This window comes from Mus musculus, chromosome 17 (genome assembly GCF_000001635.26).
Source record: "Mus musculus strain C57BL/6J chromosome 17, GRCm38.p6 C57BL/6J".
NCBI classification, from domain to species: domain Eukaryota; kingdom Metazoa; phylum Chordata; class Mammalia; order Rodentia; family Muridae; genus Mus; species Mus musculus.
Genome location: NC_000083.6, coordinates 64,267,127 through 64,286,107, shown reverse-complemented (window position 1 = coordinate 64,286,107; position 18,981 = coordinate 64,267,127). Strand labels below are relative to the sequence as shown.

General features: G+C 44.4%; 1 protein-coding gene and 1 long non-coding RNA gene across 5 annotated transcripts in view; one reads left to right on the top strand and one right to left on the bottom strand.

The window, feature by feature from the left end:
• Positions 1-5,102, top strand: part of Pja2 (praja ring finger ubiquitin ligase 2) — a 50,878-nt gene extending 45,776 nt beyond the window's left edge. For both annotated transcript variants that reach the window (NM_144859.2, NM_001025309.1), the window contains one exon: positions 2,570-5,102. In NM_144859.2, the coding sequence (NP_659108.1) occupies positions 2,570-2,695 (126 nt within the window). In that variant the 3' untranslated portion in view covers positions 2,696-5,102. The remainder of the gene's footprint in view (positions 1-2,569) is intronic.
• Positions 5,103-9,438: 4,336 nt separating this feature from the next.
• On the bottom strand, positions 9,439-16,285 carry Gm34858. Of its 3 annotated transcripts, none has more exons than XR_003952347.1 (4): positions 16,127-16,285; positions 11,041-11,206; positions 10,354-10,464; positions 9,439-9,683 (listed from the first exon to the last, which is right to left on the bottom strand). It is a non-coding gene; the product is annotated as a predicted gene, 34858 (long non-coding RNA). The 3 variants fall into 3 exon arrangements; XR_003952345.1 differs by having other exon boundaries at positions 9,439-9,621; XR_003952346.1 differs by lacking the exon at positions 16,127-16,285 and adding an exon at positions 11,531-11,871 and having other exon boundaries at positions 9,439-9,621.
• Between the last annotated feature and the right edge of the window lie 2,696 nt (positions 16,286-18,981).

The following is an 18,981-nucleotide window of genomic DNA, read 5'->3' as shown; positions in this document are numbered from 1 at the left end:
AAAAACATTTTATTTATGTGCTTCTGCACCTCCCCTCCTACCCCCCCCCAACTCATTTTGGTTAGAATTTTTTATTGTGATAGCACTAAATTTCTTCATTCTGTAGAACACTTGCTCTGAGTTGGATAAATGGAACACAAAAATGTCCATGAAATTCAGTGCTCTTTTACGTTGAAGTTGAGTGTTCTACGTGATTACTGCTGGCTTTTCAGTTTTAATTTTAAGGTGTTTTTTAACATCTATTCCTATGGTGATATGTATATCACAGTGTTGTGAGAGCTAGTGTGATAACCTAGGAGGCAGCCAGTGCCTAGTAAGTGTTAAAAGCATAAATAACAGCAGCTCTATTAGTAAAAGTTAGAGATGACTTGTTAAAGAAAGAAATGGCAAATAAACCTTAATTTATGGTACAAATTACAAAGACATGTCAGAAACTTGAGTGAATTGCATGTTAACACAAGGATTGCTAATGGATGAGTGCAGACCATGTGTGCATCGAGTCTCAAGACTTCCCGCACTGTGGCCGATGCTTTCTCTTAGCCTGTTTATTTGCTGTTATGTTGATGATAGCATAGGTGGCTATTTCAAACAATAGAATATCTACCTCACATTTTATATAAAGTTGAAATAGTCCGTATTATATTTAATGTGTGTGTGTATATATTATATATCATAGTATAAGCACCTGGTGTGGAGAAGTAACAGTAAGTTAGCAGAAGTTAAGATCAGAATTATGTAGGAAAGAACTTGTAATTCTAGTGCACGGTAGCAGAGGTGATGCTAGTTAGAAGATATTTCTGAAATTAGAAGGACAGCAGAAATAGAGGCTACAAATCTGCACAGTGTGTACCTGAGCCTATGACTCATGTCCACCCCTGCACACCCGCCAGCCCTTCAACCTTCGCCTCCTTGCCTGTGGTAGTACCTGCTTCATTTCTCATCTCATTCTAGCAAACTGTGGCTCTGGTCCAGTGATTTCCCTTTCCTTAAACAAGATAGACTGAGGTGATTTTCTTTAACTTGAAGAATAGTGAGTGGATTTCTGTCTTGGCTTTCAAGGCCTTCTGTTCTCAGGCCCCTAAGCCATGCCCTCAGATAAGCTTTTCTGTGCATTTGCTCCTGAAGCCTGGCTCTCCTCTATACCATCTGTGAGATGAGACACATAACTAGATAAGTTGAAACCCTACCTTTTCAATATAACAAGCTTTCTTTACACTCTCAGTTAGTTATAGAGACTTAGGAAGGACTCTGTGTTTTGTACAATTGTGGTTACCACCAGATGTACTGACGTTCTGTTCCCTATTGCAGTGGTTGTTACATGGGTTAAGGTGACAGAGCTGGTACATCCTAGGCCAAAACTACACTTGTTTGTATGATACTGCTGTTAGAAGCCACTCATTGTGGCAAGTTATGGACTTGATGTCATTGGCTTTTTGAAATAGCGTGGGCTAACAATCTAGTTTTCGTCACCTGAGGAAAAACTTAGCATGAAGCTACTCCTGGGGAAAAGGTTCCTAAGATAAAACTCTTTGTCACTTTCAACAGTGTGATAGCTTCACCACCCTTCTATCAGGGAGATCTACTGGGACAAAGGTTAGATTTGCAAGGAAATGATCTGTCATCTGTTAGATGCTAGATCTCTGTTGTCCTCCGTTGGTCCTAAGACCCTTCCTTACCTTCTCTTCCAGGTCTGTGGTTGGCTTGTTATTTACATAGCACATAGCTTGGTCTTTTTGTAGAAATGGATTCCCTGGTAAATACAGTAAGGTCTGAAGTCCAAGTGTTTTATCACATCTGTCTATACTAACATGTATGTAGCTACATGTTACTACATGTATATAACAAGGAAGGGACTGGTGGCAGTATACTTTGGTGAGCCAATTGTGTGGTATTCCCATGCGCCTAGTAGATAAAGTAACAGTTCGATTCAAGCTGTTAGGAAGTTACACTGTGACCTCCATGAGGGTCACACACTGACTCTCCACTCCTCTTTGACCACAGCAGCCATGCCAAGCATGGAAGTTATAAATAAATATTCTGTGAACAAAAAGTGAGTTGATTCAAGGTACAAACATGATCATAACACACTTTTTATATAAGAGAATGTGAGAAGCCATGGTGCAAACATACACAGTTTTCTCTAAAAGAAATTTGAGTCTGGCATTAAAATGTTGAGATGGCGTTAAACAGAAGGCTTTAAAGTGTTGTCCTACGTCAGTGGGTTTGAGGTGTGTTTTTTGTTTGTAAATATTTGATTTGGGGGGAAAGATAACTGCAGTTAAAAATGCATGTGCCTTTTACAGAGATGCTGAGTGTGGTTCATAACAGCCAGGTCAAATGAATTACAGTTGCTGTATCTAGCTCTTGGTAAATCTTAACACACTGTGGCTCCATGGGTACCTGACCTGATGTACACACACACACACACACACACACACACACACACACACACACAAGTTAAAACAAATCTTTTCTTAAGAGACACTTGACTTGCTTCGAGGATAATGATACTATGATTTCTGACTGACTGACTGACTGGTTGGTTGGTTGGTTTGTTCCCTCTCTCCAGTCCGGAACATGCCCTGTGTGCCGCCGTCACTTCCCACCTGCAGTTATTGACGCATCTGCAGCTGCTTCCTCTGACCCTGACCCTGATGCCTCGCCTGCAAATGACAATGCTGAAGAAGCCCCATAAACCATCACGTGGAAATGAGATCAAAATCCTACACAGTAAATCTGCAAATTCCTTCTAAATCTGATGTGCAAATAATTATATATAAATATATTTAAAATGCTCTATATAGTATATGCCATAGTTTAGGAAGAGAATATTACCCTTTCTAAACTGAACTTAGGTTTGCAGAACACACTAAACATTTCCAGCTGAGTGTTGAAGCCGTGCATCCCTTTTCTTCGGTTGACCATGGTGTTGATTGTGACGTCAGCAGTCATCTCTGTGGCACACCTTTCCCTTTTGTCTAAAGTGCTGCCACTAAGAGATCATCCTTACGCTCCCTTCCCACATGAGATGTGAAGACTGTGGTCACAACAGTAGTAGTACAACTTGGTTTCATTGAAAATAAACTGAATTCTAAAGCATGCTTTCTCACTGGTCCCTTTGCTTTTGCTACATCGAAACCTCTTGGTTTATAACAATACTGAGAAGGTTAAGATTGGAGCTTTTCAGAATGCCAAACAAAGACTAAAGTTTTGACCAGAACACCAAAAAATAAAAAAATAATAATAAAAATACATCTTGGATGTAAACCTCCTGAAATGGTCACGTAATAAACTCTTCAGTGAGCACTGGATGTGTTTAACGGCGAGTAAAACATGTGAATAATCGGATGTGCTCCATGCATGGCACAGTTCATGGTTTGGCCTTATGAAGCACTGTCTAAGCCCCGATCCAGTCTGCTTCTACTTGTTAAATACTTGAAGGTCCAGGACACTCTTGACATGTTTGTTTAAGAAGTTGGATATAGTTAGCTTAAAGTAGTTTGGGTTCTACTTTAGAAGGTCTGAAGGTTTGCACATGGTCATGTTCATAACTATATCACCCCCATAAGAGGTGCACAGCTTTTAGGTGATCACAGGAGTGGGCAAGTGTGTATAGACATCGGTGTAACGGGTCGCTCACGAGTGAAACCAGACATCAGCACTGGGGAACAATGGCTTAGACGGCATAGAGCGAGTGTGCACCCACCTGCTCCTCTGCTCATAGTGTCGGGAATGTTTATGTAGCTTCCGAAATGCAGTTTCATTTAATAGCTCTGTGTAATATCTCTGAGCATTTTATATTCTTTCTTTTTTTCCAGTCTTAAAAATAAATGAATTTTCACTTTTGGCACATTTGAGGCTTAAATATAAGAAACATAACACTTGCTTTCTGATTTTTGCATATATTGTAAATGTGGCTGGTATTTACAGCAAATACTGTGTATCCTTTTATGGGTAAAACACAAGTGAACATTGCATGCAAGTAATGTGGTGAATTTGTAATTTAGAGGTTTTCTGGGGCTTCTGTGACTTTGGATGCTTAAATTGAGGCCTTAATGTTGCTCTAGCTAGCATGTTTCCTCCTGATGTATATAGTCAGCGTTGTATAAACTAATCTCTGCTTGTTTTCTACTCTGTGATCTTTCCATACCGTATTTCATTGATCAGTTAGTGTCAGAAGTCATACCAGAGTAACATTAGTTCCTATGTGTATACTGTGGATATTTGTGAATTGTGTGGTTTGTTTGTTTGTTTTCTTTTATGTACTGTTGACTAGTTATGGCACTTACTGATTAAACTTACACTGCTGCAGATTGCTGTGTAACAAGCCACATGTTATGTTTAGTCACTATTATGGGACCTTGGTTTTTCTTCTAGATAGCAGCTGTCCCAAAGAAAATATTTCTTCTTTGCCTATTAAGATGTAGCTATTATCTGCCAGTTGTTAAAGGGGTTTGGTTCCAAACTCAACCAGAGAGTTGAACGTAAGAAAGCTGTTGTACTTTTTGCTTCCCATCTGTTACCGTCCCTCACTGTTGGCTCCTTACTACGCATACACAGCTGCTGTGGGGAGAAAGCTGAATGAGACTTGTTTCAATTTTTTTAGAAAAGAAAATGAAGTTTTAGGACTTTCATGGTAACAAACCTGACAAGTTCAGACCCCAGTATATTATTTGATCTTATCTTGGATCCTTTTGAAAAGTTAAGAATATATGAAGGTAAATTAGAAATAGTGAAAATATTGATAAAATGTCATTTATCTTATTTCTCTATTTTATGTTGTTACTTGGCCTATTAATTTTAATTTTTTGAACATTTTCTTATTTCTCGTATGTGAATGCTGATATTTAAAGTTCAACTCATGTGGATTTCTTTTGTGTTTCTTAGTTGTTATCTCTAAGCTAACTAACTTTTAAGATTATTTGTGATATGGATTTATATATAAGCTGTTAAATATATATGAACTGTTAAAACGGAATGCAAGGTTTTCAAAAGCCCAGGTCTAACTGTGATGATTGGTTTATTGGTCTACAATCCCAGCCTGGCATTTTCCGTGTAAATCATAAACAATAAACAGGATATACTCGGTGTTCATTTCTAATATTTAATTGTGTGACCCTATCACTTCTATAACATAACCCTGAAGGATTTAGAGTCAGTAACAAAGGACAGAACTCTTAAAGAACCGCAGCTTGAGCTGACAGGGTGGGGTCTTTCCTAAGGGACCACATGGTCACTTAGAGAGGCGGCTGGCAAGCTTGAGCTGTTGCAGGGGCTCTGACTTAAGAGCTGCCCTTTCCTGCCCGACATTCTCAGCAATCCCACAGTCCTCTGCGGAGCCTGGCTCCTGGGCTGACTCAGACTATGGAAACGCTTGATGTTCTGTGATGCCTCACTTCAGTTGACTGTCTCCTAACCTAACGTGGGACTGCTATCAATTATGCCCATCAAGAATGATCTTTCATGGGTCACAAAGGCCTCAAAGGCATGTTTCTGAGTCAGTTACGTAATAGGTTATACTCACATTATTAAATTAAACAAAAGCTGATTTTGTTTAGAAGGATTAGAATTCTAATTTTCCTAATAAAACATGTGAGAAAAATAGTCTTAGAGTTAAGAATAGCAATAGTGTTCCTATGCCCCCCGCAGCAATGCAAAACTACTTCTGAAGTGGCTGGCATCTTCTTTGTCTAGCCATTGATGCTACGGCCACCTTTTCCTCCTGCAAAGGCAGGATTTCACTATAAAAAGTGTCATTCAGATTCTGTATAGATAGCATACATATAAGATTAGAATAAAAAATTCTGTCTCTTGTATTCCCACCTTCATAGCCTCCTTCAGGCTCCACGGTTTTAAATGGTACAGTATATCTGGTCAGACCAGTCTAAGGCTGGCTCTTTTAGTCATTCTCTTAAAGTGTTTGCCTCATAAGGTAAACAGGACTTCGGTAATCTAACTAAAGTAGAGGGCTTAGAGGCATTTTTTCCAACTTCAAAATCATTCTGAAGGGTAGGTGCAGTTAGTTGCTATCCTCACTCTTCGGCAAGCTGCTGGCTGAAGAACCCCACGGGCATCGTCCTTGAGCCCATACCTATTCCTAACTTACTGACTTACTGACAGAGTTTCTTCATAGCCTAACTGAAGAGCACACCCATCCACAATGATTTTAATGTATAAACATCCTCCCAGACACTGTTAGCTCCAGCGTTGATGAAGCAGACTTTCCATGTTTGGTGGGGAATTTGTTTTTGAAGTCACTGATAAGTAAGTGTTGAGGATAGACTGCATACAAAGCCCTAGGGTAGCACTATAGACAGCTCTCTGGGTTGATGGGTTAGTATGGCTGTCTTGGAACTCACTCTGTAGACCAGGCTGGCCTCAAACTCAGAAATCCACCTGCCTCTGCCTCCCAAGTACTGGGATTAAAGGCGTGCGTCACCACCACCCGGCTAGTACTTCCAGTTCACGTAACTGCCAGCCACCCTGTGGGCCCCCGTTTTATCTCTTGCCAGGTTTTACAGATATGTCTTTGAAAATGGTTAAATCTGCTAGTGTATTAAGGAAAGAAAGGAAAGGAAATCCTGGAACTGCTTCCTTCGTAACAAAACTGTGCAAGCTCTGTTTTCCTGTTGCTCATTTGCCATCTGTTGCTAAGTAGGCTGTTCTAGGTCTGATAAGACTTCAATGTCAAGTTCATCCCAGTTTCTGGAACCTACCTTTTCCCCTGTTCAAACTTTGTCTGAAATAATACATTGACAAATCATATAATTACTCTGCTTCTAATTTTGTTACAAAGTGATAAATCTAATTAGGCTCTGTGCAGTTGCTCATGAGTAAGTTTGAAATAATTTTTTGTTACGTACTGTCCAAAGGGGAATATTAAGTGTTTGGTTTCCATCATTGCTTTTAGGAATGAATGCCTTTGGCATTTGACGAACACTGTACATATAAAACTGTAAATGTGCCATCATCACCCCAGGGGTTGAGAAATTTTGACAGGAAAACTTTTAAGTCAAAAAAATGTGGGCCCAGAGAGATGACTGGACAGTTGAGTATGGGAATACACACCACAGTGTATTGAACAACTGTCTGCATGACTCAGGATCTTTGCAGAAACGGTCCACCTTGTGTGTGTGTGTGTGTGTGTGTGTGTGTGTGTGTGTGTGTGTGTGTGTGTTTGGGGGGGGGGCTTGTATGTGTAACTTCACAGGGACATGTCACCTTCAGTTGCTCTTCCATCATATTCATTGAGGCAGGACCTTGAAGGGAAACCCAGAGCTTGCTCACTGCAATCTTGTTCTTCAGCTGGGCCCAGGACCTCCAAACCCAGTATTTCAGTTTAGGTTTGGTTTTTCCTGAATACCAGAGGTGTAATTTAGTTTAAATTTACACTTAAAGCAGATAAAGTTGGGAGTGAAGAGCTTTCAAAGTCAGTTTTGTCTGGAAAGCAAATTCTTGTCTCAGTTTTGATCATGTTGAGGGAAAGCAAAAATGGGACTTGGTTGCAACCCACATCTAAATGAATAGATGTACTGAAACAATGGGTCTAGACTGTTAAAGTAATGTGTGAAAATAATGTACAGACCATGTCAAATTGTCATCTTACCTGGATCTGCCAATTAATACCACCAAAGCCAACAAGTCGTTATCTACATAACCTTACCTGAGCCATTTACTATATAGCTACCAAATGCTTAGTCCATTGCAGGGAGCTCACTGCAATTAGCCCCAGCTCTTGCCCCCATGTGTGGAATTTCATCTGTAAGAATTCCGTCTTAGTACCTGACGCTCAGGGCCTTAGAGGATGCTGTGTGGTTACTGAAGCTAGAATCAACCGAAGGAAGGAGAAAGCTTGAGTTGCTGTTTCCTACAGGGGCCGTTAGCTACCAGAGAGTACCTGAAGCTAAAAGAACCATTGCTGGGCTGGGGGTCTCTAGGAAGTTCTTTCCCACTTCCCTTTGCTCTAAGACATTCTCACATAAGCCTCCACCACAGTCTCACCCCAAATGGAACATAAACCAGACGGCTCTGAAGCACGGCTGGCAGAACACTCTGGCGGGAAATGAAGCGTAAGTTTTGGTGACCCCAAACACAGCAGTTCACTGCAGACGGCCTTCCCTAAAGGCTTCACAAGGAGTAAACACCAATGAAATTGCTAGACTTCCTTCCTGTGGCTCTCACAGCCTCTGAAGAAGTTACATGAACACACACTGAGCCCCAGAGGAATGAAGTGCTGTACAGTGCGTAGTTATGCTAGGACAGCTCCTCCCTGCATCAGCTTGTGCATCACTCAGAACTGTCAAGTCTGGTCCTGTGGCAGCACACCACAAAGCTGAAAGATAGGTTCGACACAGTACAGCCACAGCCCTTCTACTTCAGCAAAGTCTCCCCTACACCCTGTCGGGAGCTACTAAAGGTCCTGGAGTCCCGCAGACTATGTGAGACACCTGGAACATTGACTTAACTTCCCCTAGCCTAAGCAATCTAAGTGCATCAGTTGCTTTTGCCCATCTGGACTCGGGGACAATGCAAAGGTTGTTGACAGTCAGTGCCGTACAGTCAATAGTTTGTGTCACAACCAGGGAAGTCTGCTTAGGGAACCCCACTCTTCTGGCAAGCTACTGGCAAACCTGCCTTAGAGCATGGCGTTATCTTCCTTATCTAGAGCAGGACACAGGTCTGTCTTCTGACCCAAGGGGAACAATGTATGCTTAAGACTGCTTCTAAAATGGCCGTCTTTGAAAAGACAATACAAAACACAGCTACCCGTGCTTGTTGCTGGGAAGACATCCAGAAACAAATTCCTGACCAGTTGCTCCCCAGCACCCCACTCTGCTAATGCATGCTGCAGAGGTCTCAAAAAGCCACTATGCCAGGGTACTTTTAAAGACCAGCAGTGGTGAGAGAGAAGGAAGCCATGTCACTGTGGAAATACCGTGACACAGGAGCAAGCCATTATCGGAAAGGATGGCTGAACCCCTCTTTAATTAGCTATTTGACTATAAAGATCAGGAAAGTTGAAAAACAATAGCTGACCCTGGGTATGGACTATGAGAATGGTTTGGAGTTGTTTTTATTTACGTATTTCATCTTAGTTAATGTTAACAGAAAGTTTTAGAAGTAGGCCATCTGATGATCTCCAAAAGGCACTCACCGCCAGTCATGTAGCCCTCAAGGAAGGAGTCCATCTAGTGCTTGTAACTTTCCTTGTATTTGCCTCCTGCCTAAGAAATCCATTCTTGCCCTGCCCCAATTGATCTCTGTCCCAGGCAGCTTAGTCCTTGGTTATCGGATACCCAGAGCCTGCTGATATCCAGTAACAGATACCATGGGAGGCCGTGAGTGTAGTACCAAAGCAACGTGGCTGAAGGTATTTGTCTACTCCTGAACTGCTTTGTCCTTAGAACTAGTTGAAACAAAAACAAAACCACAACAACAAAAAGACACAAAACACTGCTTTATTATTAGCTCGCTTTAGGGGGGAAATAGTGGCTCGCCTAAGATCACAGCTGTAGCTCCATTCTGGAGCTAGGACTTGGTCTACAGCCTCTGACGGATCTTTTCCGCTGTGTCAAAAGTCCACTCTGTCCACTGCATTCCTCTTGATGAGCCAAGAAGCAGCTATGGTTAGATCAGAGAAAGAAGGCCCCAGAGTCCCAGTTTGCTCTTACCTACAGCCTGTTCTGAGACAAAGTAGGACAACAATAAGTACCTAAAGCCTTAGGGAACCTCTTGCTCCACTTCCTTGTGGGAATTGGTGTGTGTGTGTGTGTGTGTGTGTGTGTGTGTGTGAGAGAGAGAGAGAGAGAGAGAGAGAGAGAGAGTGAGTGAGAGAGAGAGAGAGAGACACACGTTTCACCTTCCTGAAGTAAGAACCCTACTGGGTTCTTTAAAAGGCCAGGAAAGGCATGGTTTGCCTTGTAAATTGAGTAACTGCCTCTCTGAGCTTCACCCACCCCATCCTTGAAGAGGGTTTTTAGTTTTTTCGGGTTTTTTTTTTCCGTTTTTGTTTTTTTTTTTTTCAAGTAGAAAGAGAGTTGTTCTGCAAGTCTGCGAAGAGCAACATTGACACATCTCAGTCCTTCTTTCCTCCTGCCCTTCACTCACTAGCCAGACTTGCTGAGCTTAAATTCTCACTATGCCTCATACCAGCCTCCATGAGCCATGAGCTGCCTGCCTCTCCAGTACAGTGGGGATAGAAGGGCTCTCTCAGGGTGGCAAGGATTGTGTTCACGTGAACAGTGTCTTTAGAAGCTGGCACCTAGTCAGGTCAGGGTAGGACACTTCTCTGCCTTTCAGGTTTGTTTCCATGAGGCAGGCGTTCCTCAGCTGGGACAACAGCCTCTCTCTTACCCCTTGTCTTCTGGGGAGTGGCTGGCGGTGTCCTCTGGAAAGCTTGTCTCAGATCCTTTGCTGTCTCGTGAGTGAGTTCGTGCCTCCGGCCTTGCCATTTAGCCTGAATGGCTGAGGGGAAAGCGCACTGTTAAGACCCAGCCACAGAGTTCTTGGGCCTTGGAATCGTTTCCTTACAATAATTAGTCTCTGTCCAGGGCCAGGGACCCATCAGGGGGTCGGTGTGAGAGCTAGAGCAAGTCCCAGGATCTGTCTCCCCGGCAGGGTGTTCTTGCCATCCACCCACAAAGGGCCAGGGCTCGTGTCCACAGGGTTGTTCTCTAGGTCCCCCCCAGCCAGGGTCTAGTCTAGAGAGTGAATTCCACTGCTGACCAGCAGCATCCATCCATCACATAATGGCAAGATCCAGAATCACACTGAGTGGAACTGACTCTCATGTCAGACACAGAGCAGTCTCAGGCTCAGCTGGAGTTGTGTGGAGACCCATGTCACACAAGTCCCACTTCAAGTGTGTAGCATTCCAGAGACAGAAGGCGCTCTTCTCTGTGCCCTGTGGTAACACTCCCAGTGCTAGCTCTGAGAAGCTGACACACGACCCCTAAACAACTGTGATTCCACCCCTGTTGGAAGAAGGCCAGTGTATGAGCCTGACCCATCCTAGGCTACACAAACCTGTCACTCCCTTACCAGCAGACCCTGTCTGTCTGTCTGTCTTTCCTCTCCTGCCCCCTCATAGGCTTTCTTAGCTAGGACTTCTTATACATCAAGGATGACTCTTCTCTAGTCCAGCTCTCCACGGTGCTGATGACACATGCGGAAGGCAGGGGCAGCCCACGAGGGAAAGAATCACATGCTAGAAGAGAGCACAGACCAGAAGTTGAAGTGAGGCTGTGGCTGGAAGCTAGGCGTGTGTGTGTGTGTGTGTATGTGTGTGTGTGTGTGTGTGTTCAGAGTCTTAGCATGAATTCTCTTAGTGAGGCGTATGAGAGATTGCACAAAGTTTCCAGCGCGGTCTGGATAAGACTTGCAGAGGTGGCCATTATCACTGAAGCACCACATGCCTTTGATAAGAGTTGTGGAAGCCATTACTCAAAGATCACAGGGTACTATAAGGGCTATGAGCGATACTGTAACCAGCATCAAGTCATCCCAGAACTACAGAGTCAAGAAGGCTTACATATTCCAAGGTGAACTAATAGGAAATTAACCAGGAACAGTGCACATAGTGAAAAGCAAGGGTGGATGTCTCCAGGACCCTGACGGGCTAGCGCTGGTGCCTGGCCAGCATGCTCACTCCTCCTGTGTGCTGATGAGGCCATAAATACTCTTTATTTGTCCCAGGTCTCCATAATACCTCACATGGTCATGTGTTTTGGAAACAAATAGATCATTAGATCAAATAGATCAACAAATTTTTGGCCTAGGAAGTCCTGTCTGAAGGGCCACAGGTGGGCTGAGAAAATCTGGACTGAGAACTCAGGGCCCCCGAAGCTTCTGGTCAGCATCCCAACTCCCCCACTCCCACCCCCCACCTCCTTTGGTGTCTACCACTGGGATACTGCAGGGGACTGACCTGCACGTGGAATCTCCCATCCCTAAAGTCCCTGTTCTCTGCAACTGTTCTGATTAACAGAACAATTCTACTTCCGGAGATGCCTGTCTTCTGTCTTATTTCCATGTCACTTCCACCAAGGCCATCAGGTTTGGTCAACAGCAAAGCTACTGCACGGGCAAGGACAGAGAGGTGTTAACTTATTCAGACTCCCCCAGGGTGTCAGTAGTAGGCACTTGATAATAGCAGCTGCTGTCATTTCCATCTTTTCCTTCAAAAGTCCTCAGATCCTACTTCCCTTAACCGATAGGTTATTTCTCCGCTGGTGGAATGAGCCAGTTCAAGGCCGGTTCGAATATATTAAAGGCTGGTTTATTGAAAGCTACTCTCCAGCGAGCTCAGTGGCCCCAAGGAAGTCGCCTTGGGGTGGGGGTGGGGCACTCGTGCAAAGAGAAAAGAAGGAGTAAAAAGAAGAGAGACCAAAATGTCTGGATTATATAGGGAAGAGCCTCTGAGAGAAGGGCAGCCCAGCCCCTGGGATGGAAAGTTCAGGGCTGGGAGCAGGGTATGCTGGGTAGGGACTGAGGGATGCTGGGATATCCTGGAGGCCAGGTCTGCTTTGATATGTAAAATATGTACCTCAGTCCCTAGTCCCCAGAGGAAATCAAACATTAACTTCCTCACTCTGCTCTAAGCTCAGACCTACTCTTGTTTATGCATGTTTTTTTTCACAAGCATGGATTCTTGAACATGCATGCGTACTCACGCACGCACGCGCACACACACAGGCACACACACCAACACGCACGAACTCGCACACAGTCCAATATTCGGAGTGATGAAGTCCCACGGCTTTCCCACCCTGACCAGCTCTACCCTAGAGGCTGGTCCACGGAGCTTCAGAGGAAGGTTACAAGAGGAGAGCAGTCATAGATGAAACAGGGCTTCCAGGGATATCCAGCAAAACCAGAAGCGGTATGATGATAAAATCATTGGAACCAAACAATAGGGAGCTTCACACAGCTGTGTCCCGGAAGACCAGAGAGACACAGAGAGCTGGACGGGTTGAATACCCTGAGGAGAGGCGCAGACACATAGTTAACACAGGTCCGGCAGTTATAGCTTGTCAAATTGGGCATCTCAGCAGAAGACGGGGATAAAATAACCGGATTTCACAGCAGGCTTGGATTATACATAACATGTGCTGCTCACCTCAAGCTGCAGGTAACTTCGTTCTGTGGGGTTTTTATCCTTCCAGAAGAAGCGTGGCCTACGCGTGGCCTATCTTTAAGCGGCCATGGCTATCCGGGTAAGCTCTGCGTTCACCCTACTCTTCTGCAAAGCAACCCTTGCCTTTTCCAGAAGTGCCTCCGTCCTCCCGCTACTCTAGTACTGATGCTGCGGTTGAAATGGGAATGGAGCTGTGAAGCCTGCATTCTAAGCAGGGATCCTGGGAGATTCTCATACACGCTACAGTTTGGGAAAAGATTGCTTGATTTTCTACCAAAGTCATGAGAAAGAAAACCACAGAGGGATTTTTATGCTCTTTCTTATTTCTTGCAGCGCAGTTAGTCTACTGCAATTATGTCTTGTGTGTTTGTATTTCAAAGGCTCTCAACACAGTGGCTTTTCCTTCTTCTTTTCTTTTCTAGAAATTTTCACGAGTAGTTTTTGTTCTAAGACCTCCTAATAGACACAGAGTGACCTGTCAGAATTCCTGGTGTGTCCCCACTCCCACCCCTTTGAGTCCTGCCATTCTCAGGGCTGGTTGGCTTGAAAAGTCACTTTTTACTTCCTTGATGAGGGTGAAGCCAGTGAGAGGTGCTGGGCCTGATGAAAGGCTCCCGTTTTCCTACATTCTCTGTTGTTTCCATGCCTGGTAACCCCCTCTGATGTCAAACCAACAGCAGAAACTTCTGCTTGTCCAGTCTAGAGGCCAGGTAGCAACCCAGGCACTTAGAGAGACAGAGAAAGACAGGGCTCCTGACCTCGGGGAATTCCCTGGGCCTCCAGAATTTCACTCAGCAGAAACTAGGGGCTCTAAATGATCTCCCAACAACAGTTGTGTATTTTACTTGGTCTCAAGACCTGTTTGTTTGTTTTTTAAAGTCAAGAATTTCACTAATCTTTTTAAAAAAGTAAGAATGTTTCTAAACTCTCAGGTGTTCCACAGGTCTTTCTTGGTTACTGTTTCTTGGGGTTGGGGAGCAAGATCATGAGGCTGTGATAGGTTTGACTGAAAGAGGAGCCTGTCCCTAAGTGAAGTCCCTACCTGGTTTTAGTGAGCCAAGCTCTGCCAAAATGAAGCTCACAGCCCACTAACACAAACTTCTTTCACTCCCTGAGCCCGTGAGTAAACATACTTCCTTTTTAAATCTCATGTTTTCCTTTCTAATCATTCGAAATTTCTGCCCAGGATAAAATCATCACCCAGATTCTCACAGAACTCATGAATAATATTTAAATCCACTCTCCTAAGCAGCAGGGCCTCAATTTAAATAGTACTCTAAACGCAAGCACAAATTTATTTTCAAAGCTCTGAAAATAAATGATGAAGCCTCCTACGAGGTTATCTTTTATGCAGTAGAGGAGAAATATCTTTGAGGGTCAGGTTGCTCAGGCTGCCAAGGGAGTCAGGCACTAGGAAGCCATGGGGAAGGACATGTGCTGTCATTCACAATGGGATGGTGCAGTTGGTTTTGAGGGGCCAGGCTGATAAAGTCACTCTATTGTGCCGAGGCTAGGCCAATAAAAGTCCTTCTTCAGACCATTGATTCCCTCACCCATTAAGGAAAGCCACTTCTACTAGATTGCAGTATATTCCTTTAAAGGTGTTGACAATCCCTTAATCGCTTGCCCAGAACCAGGAGTACAAAACAGCACAGGGCCATTGACCAGAAAGCCCCTTCTCTCCCTTTCTGACTTTACAAAAAATGTGACTCGTATTCAACACCAAATCTATTTTTAAATTTTAAATTTACCTTAAAAGATAAACAAGACTACCTCTCCTTCCTTACTGAACAAGTTAGTGCCGACAGAAAGCCACTAAACAGGGTGGGTTTGTATACCAGTGCCAAGGGAGTCCAAGGCTGGACCCAGCATCCAGGAGGTAAGGAAAGAAGGTTAACCCCATACATATGAGATGAGCTCACCATCCAAGCCCCACGGAGGACATCCCACCACAGGTCATTAGAGCCATGTGAGGGTAAGAAGCAGACCCCACCCAGGGCAGCCCAGCGCCAAAAGCCATAGCTGTTTGGAAGGGAGTGCAGGGGAGTGTCTGGGAGTGGCAGAGGCTGGAAGGCTGGCCCAGTGCAGGGGGCTTGATGAAGTGAGTGAATGTATTAATGATGTAGAATAGTGATTATTATTTTTCATTATCAGTCGCGGGTACTGCAAACGTGGAGAGGGGGTAAACTAGCCTTGGGCTGTTGAGCTGGAAGGGGATCAGTGTGAATTCATGATCTCCGGTAACATATATGCAAATATAGACTGGGTATGCATGCCCCCACACACAGACACACAGGCAGTTTCTGCCTCCATTTGCTGAGTTGCCTGGAGTCTGTGACAGTTATAGCCTGTGAGAACCAGCTTGCACTGAAAGAAATCAGTTTACTGAAAAAAAAAATGATGATTACAGGTTTGGGTGAAACTGAATCCAAAACATCTTGGATCAGGAAAGGAAATGACCAAAGGATGAAATAGTACCCTAGAGGGAGTTCCTGCTGGCAAAGGTGGGAGCGCTTTGTAGGTGGAGCTAAAAAGTAACAATAAACCATTATAACAAAATAATAATCTATTCAGATATAAATAAGTGGATAATTGAGCTTGAATGAGATATTAATATAAAATTAAAAATTCCCCACGCTTACTAAGCCCACAAGGATAAAGATGGATAAGGGAGAACACCTGGCAGACACCTCCTGTGTGGTTTGAACGAGAATGGCCCCCGTAGGTGAATATATTTGAATGATTGTTCTGCAAGGATTAGGAAGTGTGGCCTGGCTGGGCGTGGTGCGTCTCCTGGAGGGTGGACTTTGAGATTTCAAAATGCCACACCATTCCCAGTTAGCTATCTTTCTGCTTACAAGGGGCAGAGAAGGTGCCTTGCCTGTCTCCCCCTGAAACTGTAAGCCAGCCCCCAGCTAAACGTTATAAGCTCTCCTGGTCATGGTGTCTCTGCAAAGGAATAGAAAGGTAACTAAGACACCCCTTGCTCACATGGTCACAGTGAAGAAACGTCACAGTCTGAGTCACTCTGAAATCCTGAGCCATGCAGTGGGCAGCCTGGCACTTAGGACTCGTGACAGTTCCACCTTGAGACATACCGCCCCACTATAACTGAGGAAACCTCAGGAAAAGCCCAACCCAAGGCAAGTCCTACAGGATGACCTCACAAGAACCAAAGTCCTACAGGATGACCTCACAAGTCCTACAGGATGACCTCACAAGAACCAAAGATTTCAGACCAAAGGGACCAGTGATGGGGAAACCAGTGTCTGATTTAGCCGTGGGTCCACAGTTAGGAGACTCAACTCTCAGAGGCTGAGGAGTCAATGCTAACAATGGATCTGAGGTAGTTTCCTGGTTGTTGACACTTGTACTGTGGTTGTATAAGAGAATGCGCTCATATGTAGGAAATGCATACTTAAAAGCATTTAGGGGTGATACGTTGGAAGTTACAAATAGATGTAGATAATAGGATTATTTATGATATGCTCAATGTTTGTGATTGGCTCAAAGTTTGGAAATTAGCATAAAATACATTTTATCAATTCTTACCTCATTTTTTTAAATCTATTTTTGACTGGACCATGTTGAAAATTCAGAGAGGAAATGTCCAATGCTCGTGGGAGCCATTTGCCATCATGTTATTATTGAAATAGAATGCAATTAAAGGGGCAAGGCATAGCTGAGAGCTAGAGTATTTGCCTAGTATCTGCAAGGTCTTGGGTTTGATTCCCATCATCACAAAAAATTGTGTGTGTGTGTGTGTGTGTGTGTGTGTGTGTGTATACAGAGAGAGAGAGTGGGAGAGAGAGAGATTAATAAACTAGGAAGAGCAGCATAGTCATAATTTCTCCTAATCATACTTCCCCCAGAGCTAAAATACAGTGATGTTCACACCATGTAACAGCAAAAGTGGGGTGAGAGGTTAGAGAGATAACTCTGGGCTTAACAGTGATTGCTGTTGCTGTTCTTGGAGAAGACCAGAGTTCAGTTCCCAGCACACACATCAAGCAACACACAACTACCTGAGATTCTTCCTCTATAGGGTCCATTTTGGCTTCTACCAGCATGCACATGCACATATCACCACCACCACCACTACACACACACACACACACACACACACACACACACACACACAATCAGCACACACTTGCACAGACCATCACACATTAACAACTAACACGTACATGTGCATACCACCATATACACATAACCAGCACACATGTGCACATACCACCACCACCATCATACACATACACATTTTAAAAATGTCAACAAAACCTGATTCACACAGGAATTCAAAGGCCACATTTTTAACCAAGATGTTTTGCAGGCAGGTACTTTTTTTCCATAAACGTGTATGCCTCTCCTGGGTGGCTTCCTGGCTACCTCCCTAGCTCCCTGTAAACTTTGGAAATTGTTGGTCTTTTGTATAAAAGGGAATGCATGCCCACCTCCCCGTGCCCACCTCTGCTGGCACCGAACACCAGTCAATGCAAATGTGTTCCCTTGAAAGATGAGACTTTAAACTTTATGGTAGGCGAGTATCATAAATTTGTTTAATATAGCTGCTGCCTCAGCGTCTGTTTTTAGACCTGACAGGAGATGTTTGAAACCCAGCCACACCTGGCGCCCTTAAAACATACTCTCCCTGAATGCAGATTTGGAACAGGGTCTGCTTGTTTCTTAGGGCAGCCCCACGCCAGCACACCCCACAGCTGTGACCTGCGGCAGGCCCAATAGCTGTACCAGAGCCCTATTAACCAATTCCTCCCTTCCGATTGGAATTGCTGTCCAATTGGAAAGCTTGGGCGTGGCAAGGAGGGGAACCCGGGGAGTGAAGCTCATGGACGCGACCAAGGACAGGGACAGACATGGCTCCCATCTAAGCTCCCCATTCACTGAGCTCCTTCTCGGTACCCCTCTTCTCCTCTGGACCTGTGAGTGATACCGTTCTTGTCTTTTCGTGTATAGTTTTGTGATTCCCTGCCTGTATGGCCTAACACACCCAAATCCAAATTCTCCTGGCCGGAACCCTCCAAGAGTGGCTGGTATGGTATCTGCATTTGCTCAGACAAGATATCTTTTGCAAAGGTGTGCGCGCGCCAGCGCGAACAAGCTTCGTAAACCTGGAATCAGTGATTCAGTACTTGCCTGCCTTGAGCATAGCTTTGGGTTTGAGTTCAGTCTCAGGTAGGCTAGGGCATAGTCAATGCTAAGTTCAGCTAGCACGGGGAACCGTCCAGTAGAAGGTGCGGATGTCCGGAAGCATTTCCCCTGGAGTCCTGGGGGTGGGGGTGCGGGGTGGGAGGAGTATAGCCACTTTTTAGTGAAAGCCGTCAAGACCAAACCAGGGGAAAATCACAACGAAAACTGGATATGCTTGCGCTGGACATCGTGGTGGTAGTCACTGGCTGCCCTTAAGGAGGAAGGTGGAAATGGATTTGCTCTCCTGTAGGTTTATACCCTGTGGTTTCGTGTCCTGTCCCCCCTCCCCCCTCCCCCCTCCCCCCTCTCCCCTGCCCCGTGTGGTAGCTCATCCACAGTTGTTTAATGAAACAAGGGAGAACACTGACTCTCGGGGCCAGGACAGGATTCAAAAACCTGCCTTTGGTTATTGTTCATTTACTTGTTTGGTTTGGGTTTGTTGTTGTCTTCTTTAGGTCATGGTTTAATTGTCCTTCAGTTGTTAATATTCTGTTCATTGCCTCATGTCCACTCATCTCTTTGTCTGTCTGTCTGTCTGTCTGTCTGTCTCTCTCTCTCTCTCTCTCTCTCTCTCTCTGTGTGTACATGTGTGTGTTATATACTAGTGTTTTATGCATATGTGTGGTGGCCCGAGG